At 43.8% G+C, this 13,195-nt stretch overlaps 2 protein-coding genes across 2 annotated transcripts in view; one reads left to right on the top strand and one right to left on the bottom strand.

Moving 5' to 3' along the window:
- The window catches only part of akap9 (A kinase (PRKA) anchor protein 9), a 69,559-nt gene extending 63,523 nt beyond the window's left edge, over positions 1-6,036 (top strand). The window contains exons 40-55 of the mRNA XM_065470742.1: positions 129-317; positions 511-678; positions 868-973; positions 1,057-1,252; positions 1,425-1,575; positions 1,671-2,015; positions 2,122-2,412; positions 2,523-2,755; positions 2,911-3,016; positions 3,208-3,402; positions 3,694-3,894; positions 4,076-4,308; positions 4,395-4,489; positions 4,574-4,721; positions 5,062-5,192; positions 5,496-6,036. Coding sequence (XP_065326814.1) covers positions 129-317; positions 511-678; positions 868-973; positions 1,057-1,252; positions 1,425-1,575; positions 1,671-2,015; positions 2,122-2,412; positions 2,523-2,755; positions 2,911-3,016; positions 3,208-3,402; positions 3,694-3,894; positions 4,076-4,308; positions 4,395-4,489; positions 4,574-4,721; positions 5,062-5,192; positions 5,496-5,539 — 2,832 coding nt within the window. The 3' untranslated portion in view covers positions 5,540-6,036. The remainder of the gene's footprint in view (positions 1-128; positions 318-510; positions 679-867; positions 974-1,056; positions 1,253-1,424; positions 1,576-1,670; positions 2,016-2,121; positions 2,413-2,522; positions 2,756-2,910; positions 3,017-3,207; positions 3,403-3,693; positions 3,895-4,075; positions 4,309-4,394; positions 4,490-4,573; positions 4,722-5,061; positions 5,193-5,495) is intronic.
- A 1,192-nt stretch (positions 6,037-7,228) lies between these two features.
- On the bottom strand, positions 7,229-12,304 carry LOC135932955 (lanosterol 14-alpha demethylase). Its single transcript, XM_065470741.1, has 10 exons — positions 12,026-12,304; positions 11,827-11,925; positions 10,626-10,802; positions 10,384-10,510; positions 10,102-10,276; positions 9,745-9,864; positions 9,010-9,205; positions 8,579-8,674; positions 8,312-8,480; positions 7,229-8,188 (listed from the first exon to the last, which is right to left on the bottom strand). The coding sequence occupies exons 1-10, from the start codon at positions 12,185-12,187 to the stop codon at positions 8,010-8,012; spliced, it is 1,500 nt and encodes a 499-aa protein (XP_065326813.1). The 5' UTR covers positions 12,188-12,304; the 3' UTR covers positions 7,229-8,009.
- Between the last annotated feature and the right edge of the window lie 891 nt (positions 12,305-13,195).

Below are 13,195 nucleotides of genomic sequence, written 5' to 3'. Positions count from 1 at the left end.
CCAGATGAACTTTCCCGAATGTCCTTTCCTGGATTTGTGAGCATGCAAAAATGTGAGCGATATTTTTTTCTCTATTCTTCAGAAACGGAGTAAAAGTTACACTTTATCTGCATTGTTTGTCTCTCTAGACGTTGCTCCGTGAAGTGCACCAAGAAGGCATGCAGGTTCTTTCTCTGTCAGAGCTCCCACTTTCTGAAAGCGAGCCAGGCGACCGGTTCAACGTCCAAGGCTGGGTGAAGGAGCGAGATGCCCTGCTGGATACTATAGTGTCCCTAAAAAACTTCATCAGCCAGATGCAGACACACAGAGAATCACAGGTAAAGAAACCTCACTGGAAAACACTAAAGCAGCCCAAAGAGTCAAAACCATTAAAGATCCCACTGTGGTCTGTTTGTCACATCAAAGTCAGTCAAGGGGCTTTACGGCATTGGCATCCTCTTCAAAATAACAACAACTGCCCTATAATATAAGAAAGCCCTCTTCTGAATTTGTGTGTTTGATTCACTGCAGATGTCCGGCAGTGTAGACTGGCGTGGAGAGCTCCTGGATGCAGTTCGGCAGGTGTTTATAAAGGAGCGCAGCGTGCTGAAGAATGCCCTCTACAGCCAGCTGGACCTGCTGGACACCAGTGACGCCATCATTCACCTGAATCAGCTCGAGCGGAGACTGGCTGAGCAGGTCTGTAAAGATTTCACCATAATGACTTCAAAAACTGTTGTAAATGTTAATCAGCTGCAAGAAAAAGACTGTAGAATTTTGTTAGCCTGAGTATATGCTGCTTGGTAATTTGTTATAGTTTAGGTCCTCTGTAAATAGTTATTTGAACCTATCAGTCATCATATGGCTGTTTGTGTGACTCAAATACAGGACGCCCAGCACAGAGAGGCGATGGGTTCACTCCGCACTGCAGAAAGGTCCAGTCTCATCTCTGAGATTCATCACCTCCGTGGCCAACTAGAGCAACTCCACCAAGGTGATCCCAGTTCAGGGTTCACTTAGCTGAAAATAAGTCTTTTTGTATTTTATATCTGTTAAACGTCTGCCTTTGTCCTTCAGGTGCCCGGCCTGCTGTCTCATTGGCTGGTGAAGGTAGCATAAAGGAGCAGAGGGAAGGAGTTGGAGCTGATGGAGCCGGGGGGGCTGACAGGCTGCTGGTGGAGGAGCTAAAGGGTGAACTGTCTCAGACTAAACTGGAGCTGGAGACAACCCTCAAAGCTCAACACAAACACCTCAAAGAGCTGGACACACTCAGGTTAGACCAGACATTAAAGTAACAAGCAACGCTGGAAAAAAAGAAAACATATCAAATGTTTAAGATAAAAATCACATAGTTTTGGATATATTTGTATTATGAGTAAAGAGTTTAAAGAGATTTTATTTAAAAGTAGTACAGTGAAAATGTGGCCTTAAAATGATGTCAACAGGGTGGAGGTATCCCAGAAAGCCGCAGAGGTGGATGCACTAAATGATGAGCTGACAGAGGAGAGGAAGAGGAGCAGAGATCTTCAGTGGGCCATGGAGAAGGAGAAGTGTCGAACTGGGAGGACCGAGGAGAGCAGACGAGAAGAGCTGGAGGTAAGATGGCAGGAGCATTCAAGCCTGATGTCATAGGTTTTTCCACAGTTTGAGTATTTTTGAGAAGAAATTGTGTTTTTTAAATTTCCCACTAGGATCTTCAGCTTTCTCTGGAGGAGCAGAAGAACCACGTAGCACAGCTGAAACTGACTGTGGAGCAGGAGCGACAGGCTTCCTCTCAGCTCTCCCAGCAAGCTGAAGAGGAGCGTCTCAGCCTCCACAGACGCCTGCAGGAGCTCCAGGTCCAGCTGGAAACAGAGCGAGCTAAGGCCCAAGAGATGAGCACTGCTCTGGGGAGAGAGAGAGATCTGCGGACTGGCGTCTCCTCTGATGGTGCTCACCCCCATGAGGAGCAGGTTCAGAAGGATGGGAGGAGCTCTAAAGAGGGAGGAGGTCTTCTGGAAAGACTGCAAAGGGAGCTGGACGACAAGCACGCACAGGTTCGATGCTCTATTTGCTTTACCTGTCTAATGACACCAGACTTCAAGGACATGTCAGTGGCTAGGATCTGACTGTATCATGATTAAACATGATTTCCCTCTCCAGGTGGTGGATCTGCTCAGTCAGGTTGAGGCCCAGAAGCTTGAAGTGGTACGAAAAGAGGAGGAGCTGACGCTGGTGAGTCAGAGATCCAGAAGAGACCAAGAGGCACTGCTTGAGGCTCAGGCCAAGCTGGAGAGGCTGGAGGCAGAAATGGCAAAGGTCCAGGAGCAGCTGAGAAGAGAGCTGGAGAACAGACAGAGTCTGGAAGAAGAGAATGAGAGACTGGAGGGAAGACTGAACCAGTTAGGAGAGCAGAGGGAGGGGACGGGACCTGTGGAGGCTGATGGCCGGAGTGTGAGTGGCACAGAATTTACTTTAAAAAGACTTTTACTTACTCTTTAACATTTATTTTTTCTGATCATGTTATGAGGAGCACTGAAGCTCTGTTGTTTTTATCTTAACAGCAGGCTGTCTGGCACGGTGACTCCACGGACCGCACCAAAGACTGGGTGCTCCAGCAAAAGAGCGGAAACCTCCACACAGAAAGCTCCAGCGCGTCCCCTCACATAGAGGTCTCTTCAACAGGCCACAGCAGTGGGCCGCATCACGGCCCGTGGCGCACGGTGGACAGGATTGTGAGTAAACTCCAAGTCATCTCTTCAAAGGTCCGCAGCATGGCGAGCAAAACCACCGACAGGTAAACAAAACAGCTGTTTACTTTTTTCTTTTTATATTTATTTTAAAACTGTGCAGCACAATCACACCACACATCTCTTATAACACACAGACCTCCTCTGTAACAGCTTTACTAGAAACCTGCTTGTAATTAATTACTGCATTTCTTCGGTTCAGGCTTACTGCAGAGGTGGACAGTGAAGAGTTGTCCTGGGTCCAGTCCAGTCTCGATGAGGTCATCACCCTGCTGCAGCAGTCCCCTGGTCTACCCTCCGTCCCTGAGGTCAGCGCACGGTCTCATTTTTGTTTTCCCTTCTACACCGCATATTTCTGGATAAATAAAGAAATGTGAAAAGGAGAAACACCCACTCACTGCCAGTCTCCAGCCAGAATCAGCTGTTCGCGTCTGCGTTTACTAAACAACATCTGCTGAGCTTTACACGTGGTTGTGACTGCTTGTCTTGTTTCCCTCAGAGTGCATCCCTGCTGGCAGGAGGCTCCTCCAGCTCCTCCAACACGCTGACTGAGCGGCTGCTGAGGCAGAACGCCGAGCTGACAGGTTTCGTCAGCCGTCTGACCGAAGAGAAGAACGATCTGAGGAACCACACGCTCCGCTTGGAAGAAGAACTGCGACGCTATCGGCAGGTTGGACTGGGATCAGGCGACAGTGTGAGTACACCACAGAAAAACCTGCTGATTCTGAGATGGAGCACAATACTACAGTGCTATTTTTTCTGTAACAGTCAGGTGACAGTCCTGGTTGGTCTAAAAACTTAATATTACATACACATGGCATGTGGTAGAGACAAATACCACAAAGATAATGACCAAGGTATTTTCATAATCCTATGTTTCCTTCAAAATGCCATTCAGAACTTAAATAAACGTTCAAACTGGCTCGCATAATGATACATATTATTGTTTCCACCCTCTGACTAAAGAGTGTTTTATCTTCTGCAGTCCAGCAGACGAGGAGCATCAAAGATGGACTCTGCAGGTTTGCTGCTTTCTCAGGAGCGGGAAGCTTGGGCTCGAGAGAAGATCCGTCTGGAGAAAGCTTTGCATTTAGCTCAGTCTCAGGTGGCTAGACTCAGGGGAGAGATCAGGTCCGAGAACCTGCGAGAGATTACCGGGCCTGATGCCGACAATGCTGCACTCAAGGTCAGCAGATCACTGCTCATAAACTGCTTTGTATCTGAGTAATGAGTTAATTGTACTAACCCAAAGAAACGATGCAGAAGCATCGGCTAAATGCTGGAATTCAGTGTTAAAAGACATTTGATGGCCTCTGAAGTTAAACTGCTGTCTTCTCTTCTCCCTTCATCTCTTTTTTAACTTCCAGAGGATGTATGGGAAGTACCTGAGGTCAGAAAGCTTCCGTAAAGCACTGATCTACCAGAAGAAGTACCTGCTGTTACTGCTGGGTGGTTTCCAGGAGTGTGAGGAGGCCACATTATCACTCCTGACCAGGATGGGCGGTCGGCCGTCGCTCTCCAGCCTGGAGTCCCTCAGTCAGCGGTGCAGGGGTGTGATGCGCTTCCGCTCTATCGCCAGAGTCTCTATCGCCCTCTCCAGGTGGGAAGCTGAAGCTTTGGGTTTTTTAAAAGTTTTTTTTTTTTTTTTTTTTTTTTGTCTAAAACAAATTATATTTGTTCATCTAGAATGCGTTTTCTCGTGAAGCGATGGCACAGGGCGACGGGAATGAGCTCCACGGCCTCCTGTGCTGTTAGTAAGAACGGAACAGGACAGATCTTAGGTAACCAAAGCATATAGCAGCTTGTAACCTCTCTATATTGTCATTTACATGTGATACTCATAATATTTTCTTAATTTCCGGCAGGTACAGAGGCGAGGGATTCCCCTTATCTTCACCCAGGTGGTCCGGAGATGTACAGAGAAAGAGGAAGCGGCGGGGGAGGAATGTCTAGCAGCAGGGGGAGAAGTGGGCGGGAATCCCCTCGATCGGCTGTCTCCTCCACACATCACAGGTACAACTATCAATCAGGATGCTAACAATATTTATTATTAAACAGTTTTCCTTTTTTAATGTTTCCAGTCTACTTCTTATTTTATCTCCTGTCTGATTAAAGGAAAGAAAATACCAAAATTATTGAGAATAAAGCTTCAAACTTAGTCTGAGTAATTAAAAATAATGAAACTGATTTGTAAAGTTATGATGAAGGATCACTTGGGACACCAGTTGTTAAGGCTAATGTATACTCATGAGTACTGTATAGAGTAAACTGATGTTTTTTTCTTTTCTCTTTTGCATTAATGTGGAGTTCAGATCCTTTCCGACTTTCTTAAATCTGTGTTTCTAACGTGCAGGTTTCACATGTCTGGAGACCACGGACCGCTCACCTGTTCCCACTTGCAGAACTACGACCCCGACCGAGCGCTCACCGACTACATCTCCAGGCTGGAGGCCCTGCAGAGGAGGCTGGGCAGCGTGACATCAGGTAACGCAAGCAGCCCAGCTCACATGCATTACATGTGATCGAGTTACAGCTTTCTTCATCATCTCAAATTCTATTGGAGAAAAACACTTTCATCTACATGTGGAATATACATGATTACAAATCTGGTTATGTCTGCTTACAGTACAGTACATGTTTGCCCTGTAAAGCTGAGAAGCAGTGAACTCACATATTCTGATTGTTGCACCCAAAACAAGCGCTGTGAAATAACTGCATGTGTAAAGGTGTGATCCGTACCCTGGGGTTTGGCATATTTACTCAACTCCTCCTCTTTTCTCTCCCCAGGTGCTTCTTCATATGCTCAATTGCACTTTGGCTTGAGAAGATAGATGCTGACACGTTAACTTTGGCTTGAAGAAACTCAGTTGCCTTTTTCTCGTGCTGAGCGCTCTGCTGTTTTCTACCATTCTGGTGTGGACTGTATCTTTCCATGTGGACCAAAACACATTTTTTATCAGTGTACGACATGTTGTATTCAGGCTTTTTGTTGGTCGCCGGCACTTGGAAAAACAGCTACGTTTGTAATTTAATCTGCCTCTTTGTTGTGGATGACCTACAATCATGTATAATTTGTCTAATGCTAATTTAAGACTTTGTGATTAATTTATATGTTTGTGTTGTATGGGTGGAGCGTTATGTAGAGGATGTTTGGGTTTACTGTTAAGGAGGCTGCTGCTGGATATTCTACACTACACTGTGTTTTGTTTAGGCCGGACAGACTACAGAGGACATTTGTAGAGAACGTATTTTTGTAAAGCGTTAGGAGCTTTGAATTTTCTGGGTATTTTGTCAAAAACTGAAATAAAGAGGACTACATTATTTCAAACAGGTTTGCTTCATTTCTTTTTCTTTTTTTTTCAAAGTATGTTAAACCTTTTTTTGTGGAAAAATTTAGCACCATCAAGTTTCATTCAGATAAACCAGCAATAGAAACACAAACTCAGCTGAGGACGTCTTTAGTCCTTTTGAAAGCGAATAATTATTTCTTTTAACACTAAAAAAAAATGTTGCATAGAGAGCTGTTTAAAAGCACAAGGGGAGGTCAAAGCTGTAAAAATGAGCTTAAAAAGCTTTTCATAAATTCGCTCAGGTGTTACTTACCCTGATCCTGACCGACCTCACCTCTGCTGTCTGCAGGATGTTGTTCCTACTGACTTCATCTGTCGTACTTTACAATTCTCAGCAATAGTCTGTCATCAGGTAAAACCTAGTACAAGGTTACTGACAGTCAGTTAAGGTGAAGTATTACCGGAAAAATGTACTCAAAAGTTGTGTAAGCCCCACTTACACAGTGATAATTATTTTTTATTATTTTTTTGTGATCTCTCACTTAGAAAAACTGATTTTGCAAACACTGATTAATCCTAGAAAATGCAATTCAGTAGCTCATCTGCCTCCATCTCATCCTATCCCCCCAGTATTCTCCTCTCACACAGCCCTTATGCGTGTTAGCCTTCCCATGAACCCATTTAATGGTCTTCCTTTTTTCCTCCTGCCTGGGAGATTCATATTTAGTTATTATTCATATTTTAGTATCCTTTGTCCCAACCTCCTCCAAACCATCTTACAATCACTCACAATGAAAACCTTATGCTTCCACTCCTCCGGCCTCTCTCTTCCACCTCCTCCCTACTCTCACTACAGATAAGTGTCATCTGCAAACATCACAGTCCACAGAGACTCCTGCCTGACCTCATCTGTCAGCCTGTCCATCACCACTGCAAGCAATAAGGGGCTCAGAGCGGATCTGTGATGTCATCTCAATTTAGGGGTCACCACAGTTATTCCCTAAATATAGTGAAGGAACCCAAAGTACTGGACAGTGCATGAGTAAATGTACACGGCCAAGTCTATTTAACCAAAATGACAAAAAACAGCTGTGTTAGAAGATAAAATGTTCATCCTCTGGCATTAGCTGACACGAGGCTCAGTATAGATCTCATCATCAGTGAGGTTTGCTTGTAGGTGGGAGATCTCCCATCCTGACGCACACTCTGTAACACAGCAGGGTTCAGAGGCTCATTTTCATATTTTTATTGATTTTTCAACCAGTTTCACTTGTTTTTTTTCTTTTGTCTTCACAGCAGGAAAATTCCAAGATACATCTCAGGAATAAAAGATTCCCCACAGATTTAGTAACCCACCCCAGAGCTTTTAATTAAATCACGTGGTCTTCCTCAGCAGATTATTCAGATAGCACAGGGTTGTTTTCTCTCTTTTCAAGTTTAAACCCTCATACTGAGTAATGCTTAGGACAAGGAAAAATATATACTGTATATACACAATTGGTCAAAACTCCTCTGCAGATGAAGATCATATGACTAAACTTAAAGCTCCAAACATCAGAGAGCTGTAAATGAACCTCGTGATTTTAACCAAGTTTCCAGTGTTCAGAACATTTAGCTACAGGATTTTAAAGTTTGCTGCAAAATTGATGATTAACTCTGGAAAACAGAAAAGTAAATACGTCTTCCCGGGTTGATTCAAAGGCTTCATTCAGTCTAAAGACGTCATAAGGCGCTAGTTATTTCTCCACTTGTATTGTTTTTAAAGAATTCACATTGTGAATAAGAGCATCAGCTTTCACGCTGGAGTCTCACAGCCCCCGTTTTTCTCTGCAGAAAGTCACACTTATCTACAAACATTCATTCATGAAAAGAGCCGGATTCTAGACGAAATACAGGAAGAATAAAAGCACAGCTTGGGCATTTTGAGCAAAGTGCACTGATGTCAGTTTTCCTCGATTCAAGTCCCCACAAGGTTCGAGCTTTACTGCCGATGCTCGGATGTCCCTGTCTCTCACTGCTTCCTCCTCTTGTATCTGATGACGGGGTTGTGAGGCGTGTGGATCATCGTGGTGTAGTTGATTGTGGGGAAATATCCGTCCACCAGGTCAAAGTCGTACATGCGGAGCAAAGTGGACCAGATGGTTTTGATCTGGACGTAGGCAAAGTTTTCCCCAATGCAGCGATGACGGCCTGCAGGCGGAAAACAGGATGGATTTGATTTCATTGAACTCAGTTTGACTGATGACTGGTTTGGCTTTGAGGTGTTTTATGTTTACTTTATTTTACAGCAAACAGTAAAGTGCTTCTTCTTACCGGCTCCAAAGGGCACATAAGCGAACTTCTCCCCTGCGGCAGGATTATCGTTGAGGTAGCGATCGGGTTTGAACTCCATCCTGTCCACCCAGGTGTCGTGCAGCCGGTGGTTAACAGTCGGGGAGACGCACACCTGGTGGCCCACAGGGATGGTGTATCCTGCTGCAGTCTGAGAAAGCAGAAGAGAGAGCAGGTACAGCAGTCAGCTGAGGTTGTCTGCACGTATACATGACATCATAAAATCCAGTGCTGAGGAATGACCCATACCTGAGGAGAGCGAGCCATCCTCATCATCGTCATGATGGGTGGGCGGAGCCGCAGGGTTTCCTTTAAACAGCGCTCCAACAAGCTGAGATCCTTCAGCTAAAGATGGCGACATGAAAGTTTAGAAAATATCTGGAGCATCAGTCTGATTTTGAGGAATAAAATAACCTCTTTCAGCTTTTTTTTTTTTTAATTTATGCAGACCTCCACCTGAATGCAGCAGCAGGGGGGCCCTAAAAACATCTTTACTCCTGTTACCATAATAATTTTCTACAGCCAGCAGGGGGAGTGTCTCTCACAAATCAGAGTTAACATCTGAGAGAGAACACTTACATTTCACATTTAAACCCTGCACATATTTTTTTTTTACTCTTGACTATTATTAGCAGTAATGAACCTTTGCATTTTTATCACAGTCCATGGGCGACTTTTACCTGATCGAAGTTGAGTGGAGGCAGGTTTTCCCCGCACACAGTCTTCTGCTCTGCGTAGCAGCGCTCCTGCAGGGCCTTGTCTTTGGCCAGGAAGAAGCCCAGCCAGGCGCTGGTGGTGGAGGATGTGTGCTGCCCCGCCAGGAGGAGGCCGATCAGCATCCCTGCAATTTCGTCATCGGTCAGCGGCTGTCCATCTCTGAGGAATGAGAACGTTTTTTTAGTTCTCAATCCTTCATAGAGTTAATTGTGATTTTTATTTCTTTTGGATAATAAGATCTGAATATTCTGGGTTAAACCGAGTCTTCTTTGAGTCTTTCAGGGCTGGACCATGACACTAAACATAAAACTTGTTTCTTTGCATGTTGACTTGCACTGACATTATGTAATCGCAGGTACACCAGTCCAGAAAGAGTTGGGCAATAAGTGCGTTACCTCATTTGACAGAAATTTATGGATTTTTCTCTTATGCTCACAGACCTGCAGACAAACCTGCTGCTCTCTGTTTGTTTGTATCAAGGAAGAGGCTCATTAGCAGTAATATCTGACACACAGGTTGATTCCTCGCTTATAAACACACAGTATGTAAGTCTATAGTGGCAACTGTGCTTTCTCCTCCAGCTCTTTGTTTACTTATACAGCAAATGTCCGCACCTGTGGTCTGGTTTTGTCCTACTCTTTGACCCTGGGCTGTTTTGTTGTTTTAGTGCTTGTTCTGAGCCGCTGATGTCACCTTACTTGTATGTGGAGTCCATGAAGGTCTGCAGGATGTCGTCTGCTTTCTCTTCAGAGCTCCTCCGTTTCTGAATCACTTTGTAGAAGATGTTCTTGATCTCTCTGTGAGCTCTGTCCCTCTTTCTAAACAACAAACAAACAAAAAAACAGAGGTAAATATTTCCAAACAGTATTGTGCTGTTTGTATCGTATCATATTGAATCCCTCTGGTATTTCTTTTGCCTGTGTGATCCTATCATTTTTTTTTTATTTTCCCGTTTTGTTTTTTTCAAATCTGTCTAGTCAAATTAAATCCAGTGTCATCTTCACCCTGTGTGCAGACGCAGCACTGTACTGTGTGAAGATGTGTGGGAGACCTACCTGAAGCTGGGCAGGGGCAGCCAGCCCGGCAGGAGCCACGCAGCGTGGGTAAATCCTCCGTCCAAGTCGGCGTAAAGCTGGGCCACGCGTTCATCCAGCATGCTGCGGATCTCTTTCCCATGCAGGCAGCTGCTGGCTGTGAGGATAATCAGCTCGGACAGAGCCTCGAACAGGTCTGAAACAGGTCAAAGTTCATTGACAAACGTTTGGGTTTTGATCTGATCTGTATCAAGTTTTATGGTTAACTGTTTGGACTCAGCGTTGCAAATATTGGTGTCTTACTTCTCTCCCCGCTGTCTCCCCATCTCTGAAAATACTCGATCGTCTCTCTCTCAATGATCTTGAGGTGTTCCCTAAAACGAGCGATGTTCAGCCCCGTCTTAAACATCTTCTTCTGCTCCAGAAAAATCTGCAGCAGATTAAAAGGAAACATGCATCTCAGCTGATCTTAGCATACAGAAACTCTTTAATACATTTCCACCTTCCTTCTGAGGCGTGAACTTCTCAGGTTCTGGGATACTCACGTGGTTCGGCACGTCGTAGGCGACTCCTTTGCCGAACACCGGAGTGGTCAGTCTCGAGTAGACGTCCTCTGCGTTCAGGTCTTCGTTCTTGCTGTTGAACATCAGCGCGGCTGCTTCGCTGCCCAGCAGGTAGGTGAATGTTTTGCCCACCATAGTGAAGCTGAATACAGGGCCGTACTGTGGGGGGAACAGCAGACACGCAGGAGATCAGACGCAGGAGTCAAAGTGAAATAAATCTCTGACAACTGAGTTAAAAAACTAAATAATATATATACAGATTAAACTCTAGATGATGGATCATGTTTTTAAGAAGTCGCAAGACAAGATCTTTACTTGAGCCTCAACACGATGGAAAGTTTATTTTACTACATTCAACTTTTTAGTGTTTTATTGTTTTTCATTTTTACCTATTGAGTTCCTTCTTGTGTCATATTACAAAGTAATAAGCTACATGGTATTTGAATGTTTACACTGAAATTGTATTCCATTTAGATTTTTTTCTTATGGGGCGTCTTTGCTTTATGTGATTTTACTTGTTTTCTATTTAATTAGAAGTACTTTGATGTGTAGATGTAAAAACAAGATAATATGATAATATTTTGTATTTTACAAGGCAAGTTTATGTCTGTGTAATGTTTACTGTTGTTACTGCTGTCACTGAGGTTTATATCAGTAAAGAAGCTGGATAAATAACAACTGATAAGTTACAGAGAAGGGGTGGGATTGAATAAGTGTACTCATCCTCCCACTCCATTTTGATATGGAACCTAAATCAGATTAGGTGCAGGGATATTGTACTTAGCTTTATTTTGTATCATGCTTTTTATTTTTCTCTCTCTCATTTTTCATAAATGATTTATACTGTTTACAAATACAAAAACTAGAGCAAAATCAGTCAGGAGGTACAAGGAGAGAGCCAGAGATGGCCTGTTGTCGCTTTCATTTGCACCACAGGAGCTGAAATGGACTCACGATGGTTTAAAAGCATTTCCTCATTTTTAAAGCAGTTTATCTTCATGATCATCTGCTTTGTTCAATCTTTAAATTGTTGTCAATGTTTAGAGTTAATAACTTAAAGCAACTGGGGGGGGGGGGGGGGGGGGGGGGCAGCAGCTGATCTTCATATTTCAGGACTGATTATTAAACGGTTTCATTTCTTCTGATTGAAAACAGTCGCAGGTTCATTTTTTAAAACACTTACTTTGTCATAGGCATTTTCCAGAAACTCAATGGGGCTCTTTCCAAAAGCGATGGCATGTCCCAGAAAGGGGATGCTGGAGGGTATGTAGGGTGGATGTTTCTGCGCAGAGAGACATAAATAAATAACAATTAAAAAAATAACAGTGAATTGAAACTGAAGCTTAGATAACGGGAACTGTTTTTCGTCTGAGCACACTCACCACGTCCTCGTCTGTGGACTGTTTGAGCAGCAGTTTGGAGATGTATCCCAGAGTGAGGGTGAAGACGGACGCTGCTAACACCACGGAGGTCAGGTTCTCGTTCATTTTCCCCATAGTGTCCCCGAGCAGTTTAGCGCTCATCTGATAAATGTGCATCGACATTTTTCCTCCCCTCAGCTGGACCTGTTAGCCCCCGAAAACAAAACCCTTAAAAACTTAACCGCAAAACGGCCCCGGTCACCGTCCACCCACTGAAAGGCTCTCAGTCGAGAACAGTTGGTGATATTTCCCCAAAGTCTCGACCTGTCAACACTCGTCCTGCCCCCGCCTGACCAATGCTGGATTTTGATTGGCTGCTGTCCACGTGTCAGTCAAGCAGCTCTCACTGTGAATGGTTGAGGCTACCTGAACCGATGTCTTGCTACATGATGTCACACCAGCAGGGCGACCATCGATTTTAAGACCTTTTTTTTTATTATTTAAACTTTTTCCTCTACCTCCAGAATTCAACAATACGCGACATTAAAGTCCTGCAAAGATAACGAAATATATTATAATATTTTATATTATAGTATTATATAAACGTTTACAGCAATAAATGAGCTGGTTTGCAGTTTGTTGGGGGTGTGTCGGATCATTAATGATTGTGACTGCTATCATGAAATTAGCAATACATGGGCGTGCACAATAGCAACGTTTTTCTTTCAGTAAAAGCATAAAATGAATTGCAAAACCTTAAATAAGTAACTAATAACCACTTCAAAATCCTGTGATGGAGTGCAACTAGTACAGGAGCTAGGCTACAAATATGTTTTAAATTAGGTTTATTTTCACCAGTAGCCTTGAAAACCTCACATCATAATTCTGTTCTTTAATATACATTATTTAAATATATATATATATATATATGTGCCAAGAAAATATCCTCCATAGCTTTACACCACCAGGTGAGACCAGGAAATGTTTGGTGATGATGCACAAACTGTAGGTTTCCTGTTCTTAGCTGGCAAGAGAAGACCACCGAGTATGGTCTTCTGCTTTAATGTTTGATGTAGTGTGCATTCAGAGACGCTCTTCTGCATATCTTGGTTGCAGCGAGTTGTTATTTCAGTAACTGTTGCCTTCCTTTCACCTAAAACAGCCCAGCCACTATTCTCCAACTTCTGGCAT

This window comes from Pelmatolapia mariae, linkage group LG22 (genome assembly GCF_036321145.2).
Source record: "Pelmatolapia mariae isolate MD_Pm_ZW linkage group LG22, Pm_UMD_F_2, whole genome shotgun sequence".
Classification (NCBI taxonomy): domain Eukaryota; kingdom Metazoa; phylum Chordata; class Actinopteri; order Cichliformes; family Cichlidae; genus Pelmatolapia; species Pelmatolapia mariae.
This window is presented reverse-complemented; position numbering and strand designations above follow the sequence as displayed.